Source organism: Brachycentrus maculatus, unplaced genomic scaffold, assembly GCF_059751285.1.
Source record: "Brachycentrus maculatus isolate JH-2025_06_01 unplaced genomic scaffold, ASM5975128v1 h1tg000483l, whole genome shotgun sequence".
Taxonomy (NCBI): Eukaryota; Metazoa; Arthropoda; class Insecta; order Trichoptera; family Brachycentridae; genus Brachycentrus; species Brachycentrus maculatus.
Window position 1 is genome coordinate 21040 of NW_028281230.1, and position 17461 is coordinate 38500.

Here is a 17461-nt window from a genome sequence, read left to right on the forward strand (position 1 = left end):
CAAATGTAAAATCATTACTTAGGTAGGTAATATGTTTGGATTTTCACGAGTTCATCCTGGGAATAGACGTAAAACTGTACGTTCACCTAGAAATTGCCTTTTTATCGATCTGAGTAGAAACATATTAGTAGGTGTTGTGTCATTGAACATTTAGCTGGTCAAATACATAAAAATATGTAAATATACGAAACAAGTAAACAAATATTTCCACTCCAACCCTTATCCGCAATCAATGGTGCACAGAGCACTGCACTGTATTGACGCAGTGTTATCTTGTTTATTACTTACACGAAGGCAAGGTGATCACTCCTGCGCTCCAGGGATCAATCTAGCATAATATTAAATAAATATAAGAGTGTAATATCACTAATATTTATTATCATCCCCCCTTGGATATTGAACCCGGGACAAAACACACTAACCACTACACTACGGAAGCTGACAAACAAATCTCTCTCTCTGGTCTCAATCCTGTGGATTGGTCTGCAGCAACAGATGACATCTCATCTCCTTCGCCATTCTTGTCTATTTCCCGAAACCCACAAACAAATAAACGAATGAATAAATTTACAAATATATATGTGAAGATGTTTACAATACAGTGGAGTCTCGAAAATATGAATTAATTGGGGTTGTGGCCAAATCTGATTTGGAAAAGATAAAGGAATAGTTAAAGGAAAAGAGAAATTTGTAAAACAGTACATACATACTTTACACTACAGTAGTTACGTTGTACGCGCCGCCCTATGGCACCTAATATTCTACATTTTAATCTTATACAGTGGAACTCCAAAATCCGAATATTATGGTGGGGACTGACCACCATAATATTCGGATTCATTTGGTAACGTAATACGTTACGATGCGAGCATTCGTAAGGTCAGTACAGCGAGCCGAGCTCGTTCCGAGTGCCCCATCCGATGTTCGGATGCTCGCCGCGAATGTTACGTTACGACGAAATGCTCCGGTCAGTCCCCATCTTTACAGTATGTATTTGAGCAGCAATATAGGTACAGTGCTGTATACTTGATTAAATTTTCAATAATTTAAAAACAAAACTAAGTTATATTTAATAATTTTATGAAATAAGAAATGTTTTTTTAAGTCCAATCTTGATTTTTTCCGACAAATATTTTTATTCAAAATCTTGTTCGTATTTCCCGGGATTTCGGATTTCCGGAGTTCGGATTTACGGGGTTCCACTGTAATACAAATATATGAATAAACAAATCTACGCATAAACAAATATTTAAATACCTATTGATGTAGCTGACACAACAATGAGTAAAAGGCATAAAAGTTATTCTTTGCAATACCGACACATAAAAAAGTATAAACAAAACAATTAACTGGGAGTCAATGACGATTTTAGATTTATTTGCGAAATTCAAAGTTATATGGAAGTTCAATCTTAGGCAGAATAGTCAAATAATACACAATACGTAAAGTAATATTTGAAACCACTCACCAACATGTCATATTAGCCCCATAAATGCCAAAACTTACAAATTGCCTTTTTTGCTAAAATATCTATACATAATAAAAATAAATAAATGCACGTTATGCAAAAAATCGCATTAAACGTTGTTAAGAAACAAACGAATGCTTGTAGGTATGTATAAAAGAATACTCAATATTGTAAATCAATCCAAATTTACGTTACTATGAACTTACTTACTTATTCGGGTGGCTTGGCACACTATTGCAAAATTACTTATAGTTTTTAAAAATTCCGCGCCACTCGAAATGTTGCCAGTCTATTGACACCCAAATTGCATTGCAATTTATTCTAAATTCTGGCTATGACGCACTTACCGTATTAGTGCGAAAAGCTACCGCCAGATGGCCTCGGAGATCCGCTGTTTTCATTCAAGATGTCAATCTAGAGTTTATTTACTTATTTTTAAATTATTTTTGAAATCTTGTTTTTTAATATTTATTTATAAATGAAATTCGTAAAAGGTGCCGATTATGGATTTCCATTACGCCGAATTATGCGAAACATCTCCAGATATAGTAAATAGTGAGTTTTTATTTTACATATGTTAAAACTGTTCGCTAATGATATACGTAAACAAGGGTTCTCCGCTCTCGTAAATTGGCAAATTTGCAATTTAAGGTCGTGTTAAATTGATTGTAGGTCATTTTACTCCAGAATTTGTCGACGCTTTTGGAGTAAATGGGGTCAAACCTGAATACCACGAACTCACCACCACTCTGTCAGATGGGGGTGATGTGTTTGGTGTCTCCAGCGTTATATTTGACAAAAATGAAGAATTATTATGGATGGGGAACCAAGGGGTAAGTATTTAAAAAATATTTCAATCCATTATCAGTCTTATTATATTTTCATATTCTTAAAATTTCAATATTTTTAAGTAACTTCAAAGATGTCACTGGCATAATATTCAAATAAATATATTATTTTGCCTTTTTATATCATAAACTTATATCGTTTAAAATATATTTCATAAATACTCTCATTTCAATTATGATTTCACTCATAATGCCAACCAGACTGTAAAATTGCATGCATTCTCCAATGTATTAAGGTGACCTCAATGTTTTAAATTACTGCTAATTCAAAATTTATTTAAAAGATAGCCAATATTATCATTTTATAATATAAATATCCGATTATTTTTATCTGACAAAAATTTGATGCTAAAATTATATGGGTTATTGGATATACTATTGTTTAAATTGAAAATAAAAAATAAAGATTATTTTGTGATATTGTAATTATATTCGTGGTCCGCACATTGAGCAATTACATTATAGATATGATCAAGGCTTTCTTCAAACAAAAAAGGTCCCGAAACTCACTTTATGTCAAGCTTTTTACTAAATATCTTATTTATTGTTTCGGCATTCACTTTTTGGTAAGCAAGATGAAATTCAAATGCAAACACTTGTTTTTTACCACTTGAGTTATAGCTAACTAACTCCCTGACTAACCATCACGCCGGTTCGCCGCAGGGGTAGGCAGAGAGAATAGAACGCCACACCACTCTGTCTTTGCAAACATTCTTCGCCTCTTCCACGTTCATGCATCTCCTCATACATACCCGCCGATTGTTACGACTCCTAACCTGACCACTAACAAGTATTTGGCATACCTGATCGTGCCATGTTTTTCTCGGTCTTCCTCTGCTTCTTTTCCCAATTACATTCGCCTCATAAATTTGTTTTACCGTTCTTTCCTCACTCATTCGTTCTACATGTCCAAACCATCTCAGCACACCTTTCTTAATTTTATCGATAATGCTTGAGTTATATTTATTCTTATTGAGTTATGTTTATATTTTTAGACCCAAAGATGGAAACATCTTCGGTCTAACTAGTCTTCCGGGCTTCCGAAACTAGTCGTTCAAATAAAAATAAGTATTCAAAATTTTAATAATCAAATATCATTTAATTATTCATTACAATACCATATTATATTATTTTGACAAATTATATTAATATAGATTGTAACTATGTAAGTGCAAACATTATTTTGTCTGATTGATTTTGAAAAATAAAATATAAAAATATCTGAAAAAAGGTGCCGGAATGCCGTTCCACCGCGTTACATGGGAAAAAAACCGTGGATACGATACTCATTGTAAAACCTTGGGAAATAATTGAACCAAAATTGTTCACGGGCACGGGTAGTCAGCCATATACTATTTTAGCCAGTCCTCGTAATAATATGTGAATCGGACAATACAGATGGAGACCATGTCCACCAGACATCAGCCAGGTCTGCATCCTAAAGTTCTGATAAGAACTGCCAACAGATTGTCTGTAGTTGACATCTCGGCGACAAGAACCTGATGCCTTGTAAAAGAGGCAAGCTTGATTAAGTGTCTCTCGGGAGGCATATGAAGTACATAGCCTAGCCAACTAAATCGCTTTTTTTAACGACCATGGGTTGCTGCCTCTTATGTTTCCTCATTTCTCAGGAAGTCGAACCACCGCTTGCCTTAAATTCTTCACAGCCATATTTAGCAATTTAGACATGTACTATGATTCCGTAAAAAATCTTTTTCCTTACCATATAAGAAATAATACTTACCTTAATAATAAAAATAACCTTGCCAAAATAAAAAATATATAATACTTATTAAGTGAAACTATCTATCGTTTCTCGAATAATCGTTTTCCGGATGTGTTGTTTATTTCTTCTACCCCGAATTCATTTCATACAAAAATAGATCGCATCAATCATTTCTCTATCTCCGTTTTACTGCATTCATCGTTTGAATAACGCTGCACATTATATATATTGTGTCTGTGTTTTTTACATTCCTCTCAATTTTGTCACATGCAATGACAATATTCCACCCTGTGGGATAGAAACTATCGAAAGCCTGTGTTATGCAAGGTTGACACATACATCAGAAGTGGTCGATATTGATGAACAAGAGCCGCTGCCTGTACCTTCATTTTCAGAAGCATTTCTTCTGAGAATTTTAACCTACTAATGGTTATGGTGATAGGGAGGACGGTATCTTTACTTAATCGTATCTCCTTGTGTATTGACTTCTTAATCTCGCATTCATTGTTTTCCCGCATTCATAGTTTATTTCAATAGGTCCCTTTAAAATGATAGATAGAGGTTTCACTGTGCATACATATATTTGTCATAATATCTAATTTTGTATTTGTTTATATAGTAAGATAAATGCAAAACTCGGTATTTATCATATACTTACAGCTTTTTCTCTTTACAGAAAGCAGTTAATATGAATGTGATCTTCATTTTAGGGTCACGTGACGTCTTACTACGGCCCACAAATGCAGAAGTACACTTCATTCCAAATCCACGCGTCGGAAGAAGTACGTTCCTTGCTGACCATCGACAGTGGTATTCTCGCTCTCACCAAGACATCCCTTCGGCACCAAATACGAAGAGGCATACCCAAGTTCACGCACAAGTCAGTCCGCCATTTCCACTTCTAGTATAGTAGTCAATGACAAAAAAGGGGTCAGAATTGGAATAAGACATTTATAACCTGAGAATTGATTTATCAAACCCAGGAGCGCATAACCTAATATATACTGAAGGAATATCTAGATTTGATGTCAGTGTAGACACTGACAAGAAATAGTAGTATTTACCAAGTAAAACTTAAATCAGAAATGAAAATGAAAAAAACATTATTTGAAATAATAAATGTTGACACTATTTTAGTAGAATTTATACTAATTCGCTTTGTTTAATTGTTGAGTAAATTATTAGATTGTCTAATTTATCCGAGTTCCAAAAGGTTTGTATATATATTGAAAAATAGTCCCCGAAAATACGATGGCGCATGGCAAAGTCCAAAAAGAAAATACCTTGAAAAAATATATGTAATTTTGGCACTATGAGTCCTTCATATCAAATATTACCAAAATTCCAGGACAATTTTGCCAATCCCATGGTGTTGGGACTAGTCCTCCCATTATAAACCGCTAGTCTAAATACCACAGATAGGCTTAGCAGCTGTGTATATTGGTATCTTGGCCATTCACCTTATTGATCTATACTGCCCCGCTAAGTGAAAACAGAATATATATTAACAAAATGTAATATATCGAGTTAAAAAAAAAATAAAATAAAAAAAAAAAAAAAAAAAAAAAAAATTTAAAATGTTATTTTTCCTTCATTGTATTTACAATCATTCATTATAAATAATATTGTGTTTCTTTTGGTACATTTGCCAATATTTCTGAATGAACTCTTCATACACTGATAACTTTTAATATTCATTTAAAAATGTGCGTTTACTGTGTATAGAATTTTGAAATGCTTTATGTATTTTATTGATATCTGTTTTTGTTACATTTACAGCATTCTTACTTATTGTTCAAACAAGCGGTTGGCATGTGTTTTACTAACCTATATTATTAACTACACAATTGAATTTTCAGGTGTTTGATTATTATAATTTTTGGGCACTCTAACAGGCGTAATTGTTGTTTTCACCTTCACATATAAAATCATACTTTTTTTTTCTTTTTGAGAAGTTTTAGTAAAAACTCGTAAATACAAATGATGCTTATTGATAGCATAGTTTGCATTAATTTAAAAAAAATATCCCTTCATAAGTTTACATATAAAACTTTCAATAACTTGTAAATCGAAACAATATTTCGCCCATAATTCAAAATAAAGTTTCAAATACCTACAGTTGAAATTATATCTAACAAAGGCCAGATTTTTCCCAAATTCTTTTGTTATTTTTATTATGATTGTGAACATAATTTATTTTTAAATATTTTTAAAGATAAAATTAAAATGAATTTTAGAAATGACCGGTTACCTGAGTAATAGCTATGAAATGCATGTCATTTTATCTACAGTATTACGCTAATATTTATTTATATAAATTTATATTTTCTTTCTTAAATAAATTTTTGATTATGGAACAAATTTTAGATATTTATATTATTGACAAAAAAAATAGTTGAACATTACAATGAAAAAAAAATCTATGCCACTTTCTATTTAAGAGATAAAAAACTTTTTTTAAAAAATAAATTTATGACAATAATTTTACGAACTGATATCACCGCACATTCATTTTGTTCGTAAAAGTTTGTGCATTTGTTTCTATATTTGTTGGTTTGCATTTAAATTTGTTCCCATCAATTAGTATTTATTAAACCAATTTTATTATAGAGTAGAGCTGGATCACACAGAGAACTCTTGTCCAATATCAAGGTTCGGAAGTTTTGTATCTGGGTCACGTATTTCGTGCAGAAAAATACTACATTCTGCAAATCATAATGATGGGGAAAATAGAAGGACCCCGAGAACCTGGCAGAAAGCGAACATCGTGGCTTCACAACATTTGCGACTGGATTGGGATGAAAAGAGTGGAAGAGTTATTCCGGACAGCGCAGAATCGCGAAGCCTTTGCCATAGTGTTTGCCAACGTTGGGGGGACCTAAAGGTGGAGACTGACCAGAGCATTTCGTCGTAACGTAACACGTTACAATGCGAGCATTCAGGCAGTCTACACCGAGCCAAGTGCCCCATCCATAGTTTCGGATGTTCGGTGATGCTCGCCGCGAGCGATGTTACAACGTAATGTTACGACGAAATGCTCCGGTCAGTCTCCACCATAACACAGCACACGAAGAAGAATAATAATTTTATTATAATAAATAAATGATAATAAATTTGTTATATTTCAGATCCGACAGTATGCTGGATATGCAGTGCCTCATTGCATTAGATACTCACAGAATCGTTATGGGCGGACATCAAAACAAGCTTATTGATTTTGATTTAAATAGACTACAGGAAACCAAACAGGTAATCTTCAGACAAGAACTGAAAATGTGCAATACTAATTTAAAATACGGTACGATCCGCTTTTTCTGATTGAGGATAATGTTATCAAAAGCCTTATTGTTATTGCAATCAGTCGCAAACCCGAAGTACTAAATAATTTCAAAATATTTGAATTATTTCAAATTGTAATGAAACTTTGGATATTGTCATCAATTTTGGCATCTAGGCATTGACATCTCAAGATAGATGATGTAGAATATATATAAGTCTGGGCTAAAAACCTGGTTTAAGTGATCACTTTATACACATGTACATCATTCTACCCATGATTGATAACCACACTGCTAATTTTTGGAACTCTCTCGTCACTTTATGAGTGAGTTTGCGGCAGTATCTGTGATTAATTTGAGAAAAATTTCATTTCACAGAGACCCTTTTATTTAAATGTATGCAAGATCCTTACTGAATTATTTCACATACTTGTGACTAATAAGTAAAATGTAGTAAATGAAGTACTTACTTTTCTACTTTATTTTTTTACAAAAATGTTAATAATATTAGAGTAAAACCACTCACCGAGATTTTTATGTCTACCGGTTTCGAGACGTACCCGTCTCTTCGTCAGAACAATCACTACCCATAGCATGCAAACAATACTTACTTTTCCTTTGTGCAAGTGTATTTGGGCAGTTAATTCTCCATCACTCTCCTTATCATTTATCATGCACCTTGTGTAATACTACTTTAAAGTGGGAGAAATAAGGAGAGTGTTATATTACCTTACCACAAAGTTAACAATGCTTTTGATATTCAAAATAAGTTAATTTTCTGTTAAATTCTCAAGCAAACAATATATACAAGTACAGTACTGTATTTTCTGAAAAACTTATTACTTATAAAATCCTTTTCCGCACCCAATGGTGCATAGGGCACTGCATCAAATTGACGCAGTGTTATCTTGATCACTACTTACATGAAGGCAAGGTGATCACTCTTGTGCTTCAGGAACCAGTCCAGGGTAATATCAAATAAATATTTAGTGTAAAATCACAAATTTTTATTTTCACCCCCCCTGGGAATCGAACCCGGGACCTCCAGCACGGTAGCTAAACACGCTAACCATTACACCACGGAGGCGGACTGATAAACTACTCGCACTTATTATTTTTTAACCACATTCCTGATAACCCGGCATTGTCACAAACTTGGCCACCCTTCGGTCCACATTAGGCCACATTAGAGTTTTCGGGACTCTACTGTATTACTTTGTTAACATTTCAGCATTCTCTGGGCGCTGCCGACGCGCGGTGTGCCATCCTCCGCCGCCACTCGTACATGCTGATCGGGGGGGACCCGAGCGGACGCATCACTCTGAGGGACCCCAGCTCCCTGCGGCAACAGCATGTGTTGGATACGCACTCGGGCAGTCTCAGCGACTTTGACGTGCAAGGAAACCTCATTGTCACGTGCGGTTTTGGCTCCAAGTAATTTTTTTAATTAAATATTAATTATTTATATAGAATCACGGCAGTCTGGTTTATATTACACAATGTGGTGTGTGAATTGGCTATGGTAGGCTTTCAGTTTTACCCTTAGAAACTGATGTTTTACCTTAGATGAAACTGTCCGCCTCCGTGGTGTAAAGATTAGCATGTTTAACTACTGTGCTGGAGGTCTCGGGTTCGATTCCCAGGAGGGTCGAATAAATACAAGTGATTTTTTCACTCTTAATATTTATTCAATATTACCATGGACTGGTACCTTAAGCGGAAGGCTGATAACCTTTCCTTCATATGTTAATGATCAAGATAACACTTCGTTTATATGATGCAGTGCCCTATGCACCATCGGGTGCGGATAAGGGTTAGAAAAAGTTAAGAATTTATTTATTTTTACTTGTTTGGGAATTATACAGCTTGTACATTAAAAAATTAAAAATAATTACATACACGATAATAAAGCCAATTAAATAACTCCACATTTATGTTATAATGATTAAAGTAAAAGCATGTTAACAGCAGCATGTCCCTTTATTGACTCTCTGACTATTGACTGTATTCCAGCCAAGGTGCCCTGTCATGCGACTACATGCTGCTGGCATACGACGTGCGCGCGCTGCGAGCCCTGCCCCCCCTGGAGGTGTGCGTGGAGCCCCTCCTGCTGCGCTTCCTGCCCTCCGTGTCCTCCCGCCTGGCCGTGGTCACCACCCACGGCCAGGTGCAGCTTGTGGACACCATCTCCACCAAGGAACCGCGACTCACCATGTTCCAGGTACACCGACTGGCAGCCAACCGCGGCTCTCCAAAAGCTGACCAATGAAAGCATGCTATAGAATATAATAACCATGTGTATAATTTTATCCTCATCAATTTTATTGGACCAGCAACTGGTGTGACGATACACAAAATTCTATGTTGTAAAATCAACAAGGCATGGGTTGAAAACCATGATTTTACATAATTTTTTCCTAAAAAAAATCATCTAAATTGAATGAGCTTGTACATGTTACTTTTGGTAAAGGTTTTAAGTACGATTTGATATAATTTTATCAGTCTGAAGATGTCGGTGATGTCAATGATGATTTGATATAATTTCCTCAGTCTTGTGATGTTGGTTATGACGAAACCGCTTAAATAAATTTTTTTCGGAAAAAAACTAATAAGTTCTTATTTTATTGTACAAAATCCAGTTCCACCAAGAAATGTCAGTACAAAACTTAAATCCACTAATAGCATGCGACCAACGATTCCAAGGCAATGAACCTTGAAGTGTATCCTGGCAAGCATAACACATTGTTTGTGAGAAACGCTTAGAAGCATATTTAATCTAATGTTGGTAGATAGCGAGAGACGCTTATAAGCGTTCTATTTGATTACTTTTAGTAGAGCGCATGATGGAAAAATACATTGTACAGATCAGAATTGGATTTGGGGTTACTTGTGATTGGTCTCTCTTCTCCGTTTTACTCATTACTGAGGGTTGTGACCCTTGTCGAAGCGATGACTCTTCTTCCCCTTATGGTATCTATAAGATCCAAACATTAAGAAGTTGTTCTCTCTCTCTGGTCTCAATCCTGTGGATTGGTCTGCAGCAACAAATGACATCTCCTTCGCCATTCTGGTCTATTTTCGGAAACCCTCTTCAGCTCCTCATACGTCGAGCAGCCCATGTCGTCGTATTCGTCGCTTAGATATTCGCAGTGTGGGCGTCCTCGTGCGTTTATTCCCTCGATCGTCCCCTCATTATTATGTGCAGGAAACAATCCTGTCTCAACACGTGACCGATCCATTCGGCGCATCTCTTGGAGATAGTCGATAGGTGCCTTCTTTCTTTGATTAATCGTAAATAATAATAAATTGCTAATAGGTGAAGATTTTATTAATATTTCTTTTACTGACATGCGTTTCAGGTTAACACGCAGAATGCAGCCTGTCTCACATTCGACATAGCCGCAACTAGTCAGGCCTTTGGATTCGGCGATCAGTCGGGACATCTGCACTTATTCGCCCCGGAGCATAACACGGAACCAATCTACAATAGCTTTTCAAGGTAAGCTCTTATTTGTGACTTGCAACAATTTCTCAATTTAACATTTTTCAAAAGTCCAATGGTAAAAATATGTTTAGTAGAAATGTAAAGTTAAGAGAGTGTTACTTTTTTTTACTTTACCGGAAAATAATTGCATTAATTGATTCGCCTATCACTTTGTGATCAATGCAATCTAATGTGTTTAAAAATAATGCGGAATGCATCAAAATACGTGTCACAACAGATTTTAAGAAACAATGGTATTTACTAAGTAAAACTTATATTAAATATGGGAAATAATTGGTCTAGATCTATTCTTCAAAAGTGTTCTCTGTCAAATCACGCATCTTCAATCTTTCATTGGGCATCGCATATGTAGAAAAATGATATGTATTCCATCAAATGTTGGTCAAGAATCAAGAAAAAATTCAATTAATAGCAATCATTTGCACCAAATCAACTGTCTTTATGAAATTTCTGAAAGAAATATGTATTTTTTATCCTGACCCCCTGGGAATCGAACCAGAGACTTCCAGAATGGTAGCCAGATGCGCTTACCGCCACGCTATGGAGGCGAACAGTTAGTATTTTAATGACTAAGGTATAATCAAAATGGCGTCTAAATTATTAAATGAGGGTTAAAGTTGTGTCTAAAAGGCGTAGTTAAAATGGTGTCTATTTTTGTCGTTGCTCAAAATATTAAACAAATAATGGTTGAAATGGTGTCTGAATGAGAAAGTAAAGATTAAAACCTGTTATTACAAGATCGCCCCCTTTACCGATTGCAGAGACACTGAATTCCCCGACCCCCCTCAGGAGTTCCCCTTCGTCAGCTACACGGACACCAGCTACTCGCTGTCCACCATTCCGCTGCCGCCCCTGCCCCCGGGAGAGAAGCTGCTCAGCGACTGGCCGGAGCGCTTCACCGCGCCCGCGTACCGGATGCCCAAGCCGCTCGACCCGGAGGTGCTCAGGACTATGAAGATGCAGGGGCCCATCGGCTACGCGCCCAACCCGCACACCTTCCTCAGGAACCAGGTAATGCTTACCTGCGCCCCCATCACCAAGATTCAGGTTGCTCCGCTACTAAACTGGCAACACGGTTTCTTTATTTCAATAAAATAAATTTTTGGGTAATATATCCTAAATTAAACAAGGTTATTGGATTGAATTCTAATTTTATTTACATATATGTATGATAATATGTGACGCGTTTCGTCTTATTAAGACATTATCAAACGCTCTTTGTTTTGTTATTTAACACTCTGACAATATCAAACACTCTTGTAATAGATTTATATTATCCACTGACACTTCGTGATGGAATTGCATTTTTAATTTATTATTAGATTAAAACCAATATTTTTAGCTTTTCCACTTTTTTATTTGACCAGCGACCGGGTTTCGTCGTTACCGACATCATCAGACTGGGACATCCAGTCTGATGATGTCGGAAACACTCTTGTGTTTGATATTGTCTTAATAAGACGAAACGCGTCACATATTATCATATATTATATATGTAAATAAAAGTAGAATTCAATCCAATAACCGTGTTTAATTTTGGATATATTACTCATACAATTTAAATGGAATTCTACCAACTGTCTGAAGTTACAATAAATAAGTTTTTATTATTTACGAAAATACTTCAGTTTCCTAATATTTCTGTGAGCCTAAGCGACTCATTATTAGAAATAGGTATCAAATTGTGGTAGAGTGGGTTCGAACCGAGAAACTCTGACTCGAGAGTCCGCGACACTAACCACAGGACCACAACCCGGCACAATTCGATTCCCACTAATTGCACAATGAGGTTGTAAATGATTTATTTATTGATCTGGATGCTTGTGATATATTTTTCATATCATCCTACCTGCTAAAATAAAGCCTTTGCGGATTCCTGTAACCACTTAATGACATTTTTTTAATGAAAATAAAATTGGCTTAACTGAATATTATTAATGGTTTTAAAATTATATATTGAAACACTTAAAATCAAAACTGTTTACGGAAAGGCTAAGAATAAATTAAATATTTCATAATTAAAAAAATTAAATAAAATTGTAGTAAGATAACATCACTTTGTATTATTCCGAATTCAAAAAAATAAACACAATTTATGCACGGGAAAAAGTTTTTTTGTTGTTGAAAACTTATCCCAATTTTTTCATCAAGTACCTACCCTGATGTTTTTGGGGTAGGTACTTAATACTGGTGTGTAACTTTATCTTTGCACATTCCATTTTCGAACATAAATATCTGAATTCTTTTGTCTGTGCACATAACAATTGACTGTCGCACGTCTTTTGAACACCCAACACTGTTTCCGCATATCTCAAGATGTGTTAGTCAAAAAAGAATATGCTTCTCCATATGAACGCCTCTATGGACAGGTTTTAAATGCATGACATTCGCTTTTAATGTACACAGAGAGGAGGGGGGGGATAAATAAACATTCCCAATTTTTTCCTAATAATGATTGTTTTCTTTTTCAGGTTCCATACATTTTCGAACAACCAGTGAGCCCTAGTCATAGTAAATCCTTGGAAAATAATCTCAATAATTCTTTTGTAATGGATAATGAAAATAGTCCATTTATAGCCATTCCAAAACGATATCGTAGGGTAAGTTTCTATCTATATTACTTAATCTCTTGCTCCAATTATGATCTACGAATGACTTCATTAAAACGTTCTGTCTTCAACATATCACACACAATAACAATATTCTGAAATATAGCAATTTTCAAAATCCTAAAACCATATTAAAAATATGAATAAAATACAATTTAATAGTTGATTTTAATGTACAATATATTAATTAAAATGAAGTTCTGCAAATCAAATGCCAAATCTATAAATAATATTGAATCAATTTGATGCAGTTCCCTATGCACAATTTTGTGCAGATGAGAGAAGATATTTGAATACGAGTCACATGAAGAAAAACCAAAAAATACAGTAATTAAAAATGTGCAAATATCTTAAAAGAATATTTTTTTATTTCTCATTTTTTTGTGTGTTTACTACTCTACCATAAAAATTATTTGAATACTTCAATATGACTGATGGTATGTGAAGCTGGTTAACACACGAAGGACGGAAAAGGTATTTTTACCTGTTCTGTCAATCGATGCTAAGTACAGGAAGGGTATTTTTACTTTCTGCACCCGCCTTATTTTAAAGTCAGAAAAAAAGGAAATATTAAATGTTTTTATATGAATATTATGTACCAATCTCTTTGTTAAGGTCTAAACTATGTACACAATTATCAAATCCCGTCGCCAGCGGTCCGCAGGCGTAAAAAACACCTGTCCGAAATGTGTTAATAATGTTTTGTTATTATTTTATTTTAGGTGGAAGTTAAGTACTCTAAACTAGGAACAAACGATTTTGATTTTGATCAATATAATAAAACGGGTTTCCCGGGCCTGGAGGCCACTCTTCCTAACTCGTATTGCAACGCTATGCTGCAGGTAATTTTTGGTTTTCGTCTCACTCAGCCGTAGCTACTCCTAATCTAATTGTTCCTTTTTTATGCTGCCAAATCAAGTTACACTAAATATTTATTAATATGGACGAGTGGACAGAAGTTCGGAATGTCGAAGAGCTGTTTCGGACTGCCCAAAATAAAATAAAATAAAAAAATAAAATAGTGATAGTCAACGAAGGACCCGATACGACATTTAAAGAAGAAAATATTAAGATCTGTTGAAAACATAGGAAATAATACCGACATTGGGCAAAAGAGTCCACTACAGTCCATGCACAAAGAGCTCATAAAATAATACAGTAAAATCAGTTCAAGCCATTTCTTTGCCAAGGTGCCCATACCAGATACGGGCAAATCCGCTAAGACCCATTTTTATGTGCCCATATTAGGCATGGGAAAATCCGCAAAGGCCCATTTTTATGTGCCCATATTAGGCACGGGAAAATCCGCAAAGGCCCAATTTTGGACATGGACAAATTCGACAAAGGGTTAAAGATCAAATTGTTATTATTTGATGCAGTGCCCTATTACCATTGGGTGTAGATGAGGATCAGGAGTTGAAAAATTGACACATTGGTCTTACTGACCAGTGACAAGTTTTTCCAGTAAAACGAACTTTGAAAATGTACACAAGTTGCTATCGTAATGACCATTTCCCTGTGCAAATACATATGATGCATTGATTTTAATGTCATTTTATTTTTAGGTCTTGTATTATACGGGGGCTGTTAAAAGAGCATTGCTAAAGCACACATGTGCCAAAGAATTTTGTTTGAGCTGTGAATTAGGTATGTAAATAAATTTACAAGAAAACAAATCATTAATAAATATGTTTAGTCGAAAAAAAATTGTAATATTCTAATGGCAAAGAATTGACACAAATAACGAGGCATTGCTTGGCATTTCTATGCAAAGTCAAATTATAATAAGGCTTTTATTTCACTAAATAGACATTTTTTCCCATAAAATTTACTAAAATGTAATGGAAACGCAAACAAAATTGAGGCTTCACTGTCAATAAAAATGAAAATTGTCAATATATACAGCACTTTTTTCGTGAAAAAATACATCAGGGACTCTTTCACTGTGTTATTCTTATTAGAATACAAATTATTTCAAGGAATTAGGGCGAGTTAAGACAAATAGTATGGTCATATTGAAATGTATTTCTAGTTTGTTTTCATAAAGGTTTTTTTCTGTAGGTTTTCTATTCAGCATGCTGGATATTTCATCAGGGCACCCGTGCCAAGCCTCCAACTTCCTGCGAGCATTCCGAACTGTTCCTGAAGCATCCGCCCTCGGCCTTATACTCTCCAACCCCGAAGCCAGGATGAAGACAGACCTCGCCTCTCTCATACAGGTAAATGAATGCCTCGATGTATCTCCTCATTGTCATATTTAGGAATCTAGTAAGAATTAACAATGATTTATAGGGCACTGCATTATATAAACACAGCGTTTTCTTGATCATTAACTCATGAAAGAAAGTTGATCATTCCTCCGCTTCAGGTACCAGTGCAGGGTAATATTAAATAAATATTATAGTGAAAAAAATCACTTGTATTTATTTGACCCCCCCTGGGAATCAAACCCGGGACCTCCAGAATGGTATGCGTGCTGACCATTACACTATGGGGGCGGACAAAATGTATGGAGGGTTTGATGCTTAGTAAATAAAATGCTGCCCCGTTGTATTTTCAGAGTTGGAATCGTTTCATGCTGCACCAAATGCACTATGAAATATTAGAAACGAGAAACCGCGAAGGCGATGTCACGAGCGAACAGGACGGCTCCTTCCAGGTGCTGGAGGGGCACATGACCTCGCTGTCCATCCACAACTCCTCGCTGACGGAGAGCCAGCTGGAGGCGTTCCTGCTGGAGGAGTCGGAGTTCCCGCCCGTGGAGGGCTCCGAGTCCGGCCTGCCTTGGAAGAAGCGAAGGGAGGCGGAGGAGAGAGATAGAATTAGTCTGATGATGACGCAGGATGAGGGTAAATATATGTGGCTATCTCCCTCGGCACTGGCCACCAAGGAGGACCGTTACAGTCCCAGACACGAGGAGCACTCTCGCAACGGTCTCGGCCACTTTGGCTTCGGAGGTTTGTCCGACAAACCCATCTCTTTTGCATCATGGCTACTTGTTATGTGCATCCTAGTTTCCAGAATATTCACTACAATTTAGCCCTTTGAGACCTTAATTGACTTTTTACACGTTTATCTCTTTATTATTGTTTTACATATTAAATTTCATATTAATAATGCACATTTTAGCTCTTTGAAATACTTAAATATAAAACAGTGTCGAGTTGTAGTCCCGTGGTTAGTTTCGCGGGCTCTTGACTCAGAATTTCTGAGTTCGAACCCACTCTATCACCATTCCTTACCTATTTCCAAGAATGAGCCGCTTAGGCTCACAGAAGTAGTTTGAAATTGAAGTATTTTTGTAAATAATAAATAATATAAACACAATAATTTTTTTTCATTTTCAAGGAATAGTAATAATTACTTTTTTTTTTAAATATAACTGACGAAGAAATTTTAAAGTCCGCGCATTTACAAAGCTCACTCGTACTCTTTTACTTACGACCTCTTATATATTTTTCAGAGGTTTTAAATAGTATTATTTTAGATGTTCTCTAAATTTATGTCAAAAATAATATTTTTAAACAAAAAAATTATAGCTTGAAGGAAGGGCTAAATTATTGCATATATCGTAGTCATACAGGAGAAAGTGACCAAGTGCATTTTTCAAAAAAACGTGATCATTGACTATTTACTAGCTTAATATTGCCCTGAAAAAAATCCCAAAGGATTTTAAACTTCGAAGTTTAATATATTGACTTGTTAAAAATGAGTAAATACATTGATGTTTATTTTCTTGCCAAGCAAAAGTGACTTAAATGGCCCTCCTGAACATTTAACGTATTGTTAGTTGGTCACTTTCTCCTGTACGACTACGATATGTTTGTTTATAATAATATCTTCAATATGAGCAAATAATTACTACAATCAATCAACAAAATTAATGTGTTATAATAAAAATGGTCTCAAAGGGTTATCAACCCCTGCACTATTGCCGCTTAAGGTATCATGCAATAATTACGTTTTACATTTTTATTTTGCAATTTCCAAAAAAAAAACTGTTTTTATAATCTTTTTATTGAATGCT

General features: G+C 35.2%; 1 protein-coding gene across 2 annotated transcripts in view; it reads left to right on the forward strand.

The window, feature by feature from the left end:
• The first annotated feature begins 1807 nt into the window (after window positions 1–1807).
• Window positions 1808–17461, forward strand: part of PAN2 (PAN2-PAN3 deadenylation complex catalytic subunit PAN2) — a 28351-nt gene continuing 12697 nt past the window's right edge. The window contains exons 1-13 of one of the 2 annotated variants that reach the window (XM_088272204.1): window positions 1808–2023; window positions 2141–2301; window positions 4753–4922; window positions 7171–7291; window positions 8552–8754; window positions 9334–9541; window positions 10680–10819; window positions 11587–11836; window positions 13297–13425; window positions 14157–14276; window positions 15000–15081; window positions 15496–15653; window positions 15995–16391. In XM_088272204.1, coding sequence (XP_088128330.1) covers window positions 1972–2023; window positions 2141–2301; window positions 4753–4922; window positions 7171–7291; window positions 8552–8754; window positions 9334–9541; window positions 10680–10819; window positions 11587–11836; window positions 13297–13425; window positions 14157–14276; window positions 15000–15081; window positions 15496–15653; window positions 15995–16391 — 2191 coding nt within the window. In that variant the 5' untranslated portion in view covers window positions 1808–1971. The remainder of the gene's footprint in view (window positions 2024–2140; window positions 2302–4752; window positions 4923–7170; window positions 7292–8551; window positions 8755–9333; window positions 9542–10679; window positions 10820–11586; window positions 11837–13296; window positions 13426–14156; window positions 14277–14999; window positions 15082–15495; window positions 15654–15994; window positions 16392–17461) is intronic. The other variant, XM_088272205.1, reaches the window with a different exon arrangement.